We start from the raw sequence: 6,326 nt of genomic DNA, 5'->3' as shown, positions 1-6,326 counted from the left end.
AGCAGTGAACTTCACCTGCAACACTGGGTAAGCCAGGACTCCGGGCACAGTCCTCTTCTTTCCCAGTGATTTTTCTGAAGTCTTTCCCTCTAGATTAAAGCCTGTGCTGGCAGAATCCTTACCGGTATAGGCAATTCCAGGCTCTGATTGGAATATCTTTTAAGCTTTCGGCTGGGAGCTTTAAGACCGAGTTTTCTTAGTTTCGTACTATGAGGCAGGTCTTCCTGAAGTTCACTCTCCTGGCCCTTTCTAAACCATTTCTAATGTTTCAGTATCTTTTTGAAGAAAATAATACATCAATTCTGAACTCAGAGCTATGGCAAAAGCTACACCTGGCTTTTTTCCTTAGAAACCGTGTAATTTTTTTTAATTTAAAAAATGCTTTTGTCAAAAGCCCGTGTGTCATTGAAAAGATGACATTGATGGCAAATTTCTGATCAGCTGTAATTACGATAAGGAAGCCAAAACCATCCTGATGGTGATGTTGTAGGTGATACATCAAAACTCGGTTTGGCGAGTCATTCCCTCTCCCCTCTTTCACACAGGTACAGACTGGTTGGAGACTCTGAAATTCGCTGTGTGATTAAAAATGGAGTTCTTACATGGGACAGAGATATTCCCATCTGTGAGCGTAAGTAGAGTTCCTTCATCTACAGCTTAACTGTTCCTGCAGATGGGTAAAGAAGCAGCCGCGTAGCCCTGCTGAGGATTTCAGCAGTTTGATGCATGGTGGAGTCTGGAAAGACTTTTTTTTTTTTTTTTTCCTTTGTGCTTTTCTTCCTGCATCATCCTGAAGAAAAATTTATTCCTTGTCTGGGAGTAAGGCAGCTGCATGTAAACCTGGAATATCCCCAAACCACTCAGTGCCCAGGCAGAGCTGTTTTTAAGTTCCTTACCAGACTTTTGGTCCAAAATAAATTAATTTTTTGCTCTCTTATTCTTCCCCCCCCAGCAATCCCGTGTTCCCCCCCTCCAGAGATAGCGAATGGAGAGCACAGTGGAGCTGGCAAAGATCTCTTTGAATACGGAGCATCCGTCACGTACTGGTGCCACACTGTCAGAAGGGGAGAGAGACCCTTCTCGCTGGTGGGAGACGCTTCGATTTTCTGTACAACCACAGACAACGTCAATGGTGTCTGGAGCAAGCCGGCCCCGGAGTGCAGAGGTGAGCTGCTCCCTTGCGTGGGGTGCTTGCAAGCTCCCCGGGCACCGCGGCAGCCCTGTCCCCGCTGCCCTCTGCTCTGTGTTCAGGGTCTTTTCTTCCTCGGAGCCGTCTCTCTCCTTTTGTTGCTGGAATCGCCTCTTGCAGATGAGATCCTCAGCTTGGCAGCAGTGATGGGAAATAGGGTCTCCCATCGCAGGGACCGGGACTGCTCACGGTCACCGAGTCAGCTGGGACACGGGAGCAGGGTTTTATTAGCGGTCACAGAGCAGACAATGCATCTTGCCTGCTGGCCTGTGTAAAACATAACGCCTGCAAAGAATTCGGAAACCTGCCGTGATACCTGCTGCATTTCCTATGTTCTTTTTGCACTTTGCCTTAAAAGGTGTGAAAAAAAAATGCTGTAACGTGGAGCAAGGTGTTAAAAAAGTCCCATCAGCCTGCTCCCTTGTCCTGTCCATTTTCAGCCGTTTTGGTGGATGCATCTTATGCCACGAGAATGTTTTTAATACCCTCCTCTCCCCTCTTGAGCATCACTGCCCAGTCCCTAAGTGGCGTTTCCCTGCCGCAGTGGTGAACTGTGAGCATCCCAGAGTGGAGAACGGGCGGCTGCTGAGCGGGTACCGGGCTGAGTACACCTACCGAGACACCGCCGTCTTCGACTGCAACTTCCGCTACGCCATGAACGGCAGCGACGCGGCCACCTGCACGGAGAACGGCCTCTGGGACCCCCCGCTGCCGCTCTGCCAGCTCAGTAAGTGGGGACCGAGCGCTGCTCCAGCGGCTGTGCTTCCGTGCAGTGCCCGCCCATCTCAGAAGGCATTAGGTCCTGAAAGTGGCAGCTCCAAGATTCAGCTTTTTGTATTTTTTTTTTTTTTTTTTTGGCTAATCTGTCTGTAGCACTAAGGTGACTTTAGGGATTTATGACTTGGGGGTGTAGAGGCTAAAGCCTCATCCCATTCATGCTGTCGGGCATTTCTTTTAGAATGCAAAGGGACTAAATTAACCTTTCTATAGTTAATATTTTTAAAGTTTGTTGGTAGAGCCTCAAATAGTATAAACTTTATTAGAAATTACATCTTGTTGTAACAGTGAAAATTAGCATGCAGGCTGGAATTATTCATATGTTTTGTCTCCTTTGCATTCACTTTAGCATTACCCAACTCAGACCATTAAGTGCATCTCAGAAAGAACAATGTGAGCCCACGATTTTTCCCCAGATTCTCTCTGTTATGTTACATACCATCCTGGGCCTCGCTGATTTATCCCTGGCATTGTCCCTAAATTGGTGTTCCGTTCCTAGGCAGCTGTGATGACCCCCCAGATGTGCACAATGCTGTTAAAGCAAAGCTTGCTGGCAATTTGTTTCCCGTGGAGACCATCATTACCTACGAGTGCCGGGAGGGCCACCAGTTCAGCCTGGGAGAAACCACGCGGCACATCAAGTGTCTGCCGGATTTCACGTGGAGCGAAACTCCGCATCCTTGTGAAAGTGAGTGTCCGTTCCTTTGGCTTACTCACCCTGTGATTTGGCAAAATCATTACGGAATGAAGAACCTGCCCGGGGTCTGCTGTTGTGCAGAGAGGGGGGATGCTCCAGGTGCCCAGCTTGGCGTGTCTCTGGTCTTTGCTGTGACTCTTGATTGCCTTTGAGTTGTTTTCTTTGCTTTATTTACTGGCTGTGCTTTCTAGTCCCTTGAACCTCGGGAAATGACGTTGTGGTGTCGGGGACCCCTCGCTCCATCCCAGGGGAGGCTGCAGTTGCAGAGTCCCTTGCAAACACCCCGTCCCCCGGGAGCACCCAGGGACGGCGTTGGGGCGGATGTAGCGTTGTGGTGTGGCTTTGTCTTACAGAGGTGGCTTTGCCGTGGTTTCACCCTTGCTAATGTTGGCTGTTTCTCAGGAATTCGTTGCCAACGTCCAGACATCAATAACGGAAAGCCCTTAAACGTGTACGAAGATAAAGACAATTACATGTATGGAGACAGGCTGGAAGTTACGTGTAACGATGGCTTCGCTTTCAAAGGTCGTGGCTCTAACGTTGTCCTTCAGTGTGCAAGTGACGGCAGATGGGACCCAGCAGTTCCGGAGTGCACCGAAGGTAGGTGGGAGCTGGTGAAGCACATCAACTTGGCGACTACTTAATTTTGATGCAAAGTTTTGGGCCACTCTGTACAGTGTAGCTGTCCACTGACATTCACAGGAAAATCTCCATGTGGCCTTAGAGGATGGTAGTGGCATTGACACCTGCCTCTGGATGACAGTCACCTTTCTTCCCAGGGTTCAGATGTTCTTGATAACTGTCATCTCCATAGAAAGCATCTCCCCTGGAGTTCTTTCTGAAAATCCATGACATCCTTTATTTTCCATTGTTTTTAGAACCTCGTTGTCCGAACCCAGATATTCCTCATGGAAGAGAGATTTATAAAAGCAAGAATGACTACACAGTGGGGACACGCCTGAGGCTGGAGTGTGATTTGGACTATGTCCTCAGGGGCCAGGACTCGACCGAGTGCCAGGCTGACACGAGCTGGGCTCCCCCGTTACCCTTCTGTGACAAAGGTGTGTGTGACGCAGCGCTGGGAGGGAATCTGGTGCGTCAGTATTCAGAAACAGCAGTCAGGAGGTGCCCTGCCTTCAGCACCTGCTCCTGGGAAACAGGATGGTGATCACGGTCATGGGCTGAAAGCGTTGAGGTGTCTTCTCCTGGGAGCTGGGGGAGAAGTGGGAGCCTTGAGCTGGTGTAAGAGGCGAGAAGCTGGGCAGCGGCTTCGTGTGAATTAACTCTTGTAACTAACTCTCGTAATTAACTCCGAGTTAACTCTTGTACTGATCTCCCAGAAGTGATTTTGATTATTACCTGAATAGGATAACCGTGCATTTATTTTCTTATCAATTCCCTTCATTCCACAGTCTGTGGCCCCCCTCCCCAAATCACCCACGGGCAGCACTCGGGCTCGGGACGGCAGCAGTTCCCGTACGGCGCAGAGGTGACATACAGCTGTGCCGAGGGTCTGTCCCTCATTGGGGACGCCTCCATCTACTGCACCTCCGACGATGGGGTGAACATGACATGGAGCGGCCCTGCCCCGTCGTGCAGGGGTGAGTTGTTCCTCCTGTACGGGATCGGGCTGCAGCCAGGAGCTGGGCACGATGCTGGGACCAAGCCCCAGCCCTTTGCCTGCTCCAGGAGACCCAGGGCGGTTTAATGGCCATGTGGCTCTGCTGGCTCCTGTGCAAAGGTCTGGGCACCGTGAGCTGCTCGGCAGCACCAGGAGCTGGTGGGGTCTCCCTGGGGCTGCTGCAAGCAGCTGAGGGGCAATTCTCGTGTTTGAGTATAAAACTGGTGCAGAGAGCATCCGGAGGAGCAGCTCTGCCCCCCTGAGCTGGTTCCCCGCTGTCCCTGGGGAAGGGCAGCAGCCAAACCCCCCGCTCCCACCTCTGCTCTCTCCCTGCAGTGGTTCGCTGCCCCAAGCCCCCCATCGCGAGGGGCAGGGGGGATCCTTTTTTTCCCTACGGGACAGCCGTGCGGTTCTCCTGCGAGGAAGGATTCGCGCTGCAGGGTGATGCCGAGAGCCAGTGCCTGGCCGATGGAGCCTGGGACCCCCCCCCGCCCTCCTGCCACCCAGGTGGGTACCAGACCCGGGCAGATGCCCCGCGGACAGTTTGCAGAGCCTGGGGATGCTGCTGCTTTCACCAGGAACAGGTGGAATTTGCAGGACGTGTTCTCCTCTGTATCCTCCCATTGCATTATTTTTTGTCATGCATTTTCCTTCCAGTTCAGTGTCCCCAGCCCTCGAGAGAGGAGGACCTAGTGATTTACTCTCCTAAATTATGGTACGGGGTGAATGAAACTCTGCTGTTCTACTGCAGACAGGGTGGCCGGCAGTCAGTAAATTTAAAAAGCACCTGCTCAGCTAATGGCACTTGGATCCCACCGCCCACGTGTGTGAGTACCACCGTCCGCCCAGGCTTTGTCTGTGTCCTGCCCCGTTTATAGCCTGGAATAGCGCTGGTCCGGCCAGCTGCTGTGTTGCTGCAGGACTGGCCTGATGGGGCTGCTGTGGGAGGGGGATGCTCAGCACATCGGTCCCTGCAGCAGACCTTCATGCCCTTCGTCTTTGTTTTGGTTCTTTTAAAGAAAAAGCGTGATACGTGTGAGAAGATTCTTCGAAACAGGGAAGCTTTCCAGTGTGGAGTTCCTCTGACAGAGCTGAAAACGCTGCTGGAAGTCCAGAAACTGTACCTGGAGATCCAGAAACTTGAAAAGGAGCTAAAACCCACAGCCTACGGCTGATTGTCGTCACTGGTATCACATGAACGATCCTCTTTGCATGTTGAACAATTGTGCTGACTGAGGATTTCTTATGACTTCGTAATTTGTGCTCATATTTTAGTAGCCACAGCGATATTTAGCAATCAGTCAAGGGACAGATTTGCTCTTACGGGGAGTGAGAAGTTGACTTCTTCTGTCTCCTGCCGTTAGAGCTCACTGGGTTGGGTTTGTACATCACTTCACATGTTTTAAAGCTTTTTAGATGTGTTTGTTATACTGAGAAGTGCACAGATAAAACTGAGTGGACAGTCAGGTTTTGTCGGAGCCGAGCAGACCCCGTCCAGCCAGGCACGGGCACGGTGAGCGCTGCCAGCCCACGCTCACCCCACAACTCCAGCACCTCTGCAGCTGCCACCCAGTATCGCCCATTGCCGCTCTGTTCGTGTATGCTGCATTCATTACTGTGAACACTTAACTGCCTAATTAGCTGTGACCTTCCGAGCAGGCACAATGAAGAAAACTTCAAAGGCTGTTTTCTAGCAAAACAAAACCGCCAGGTATTTTTTCCCAAGCAGGACAGATGTATCGGAGGCCAGGGCAGTGCCACTTGCTGCATCTCTGTGTGTGTGCACCAAGAGCAGCTGGTGGGAATAAAACTGTAAAGAAAGAAGTGGTGGAATTGTTTCTGCAAGGTCCAGTAAAGGGGAAGCGCTCTGTTAGCACGCATCTTGTGATCACACCAGTGCTCCTTCACCGCAAGATTATAATAAAGCTGCAATTGCAATAACAGCTGTGTCTAGATTTTAATAATTCTCTCCTAGCTGTAGCAGAGGAAAGAGGCGCTTCAATAATCATTGCTCGATCAGGCACAGAGGGCTGCCATTCCCC

At 51.1% G+C, this 6,326-nt stretch overlaps 1 protein-coding gene across 1 annotated transcript in view; it reads left to right on the top strand.

The window, feature by feature from the left end:
• LOC104467121 (complement receptor type 2-like) overlaps nucleotides 1-5,459 on the top strand; it is a 6,879-nt gene extending 1,420 nt beyond the window's left edge. Inside the window, exons 3-13 of the mRNA XM_010080760.1 lie at nucleotides 3-27; nucleotides 546-631; nucleotides 953-1,165; nucleotides 1,734-1,916; nucleotides 2,466-2,654; nucleotides 3,066-3,263; nucleotides 3,542-3,724; nucleotides 4,076-4,264; nucleotides 4,621-4,791; nucleotides 4,942-5,111; nucleotides 5,304-5,459. Coding sequence (XP_010079062.1) covers nucleotides 3-27; nucleotides 546-631; nucleotides 953-1,165; nucleotides 1,734-1,916; nucleotides 2,466-2,654; nucleotides 3,066-3,263; nucleotides 3,542-3,724; nucleotides 4,076-4,264; nucleotides 4,621-4,791; nucleotides 4,942-5,111; nucleotides 5,304-5,459 — 1,763 coding nt within the window. The remainder of the gene's footprint in view (nucleotides 1-2; nucleotides 28-545; nucleotides 632-952; nucleotides 1,166-1,733; nucleotides 1,917-2,465; nucleotides 2,655-3,065; nucleotides 3,264-3,541; nucleotides 3,725-4,075; nucleotides 4,265-4,620; nucleotides 4,792-4,941; nucleotides 5,112-5,303) is intronic.
• The last annotated feature ends 867 nt before the right edge of the window (nucleotides 5,460-6,326 follow it).

This window comes from Pterocles gutturalis, unplaced genomic scaffold (genome assembly GCF_000699245.1).
Source record: "Pterocles gutturalis isolate BGI_N339 unplaced genomic scaffold, ASM69924v1 scaffold37049, whole genome shotgun sequence".
NCBI classification, from domain to species: Eukaryota; Metazoa; Chordata; class Aves; order Pterocliformes; family Pteroclidae; genus Pterocles; species Pterocles gutturalis.
This window is presented reverse-complemented; position numbering and strand designations above follow the sequence as displayed.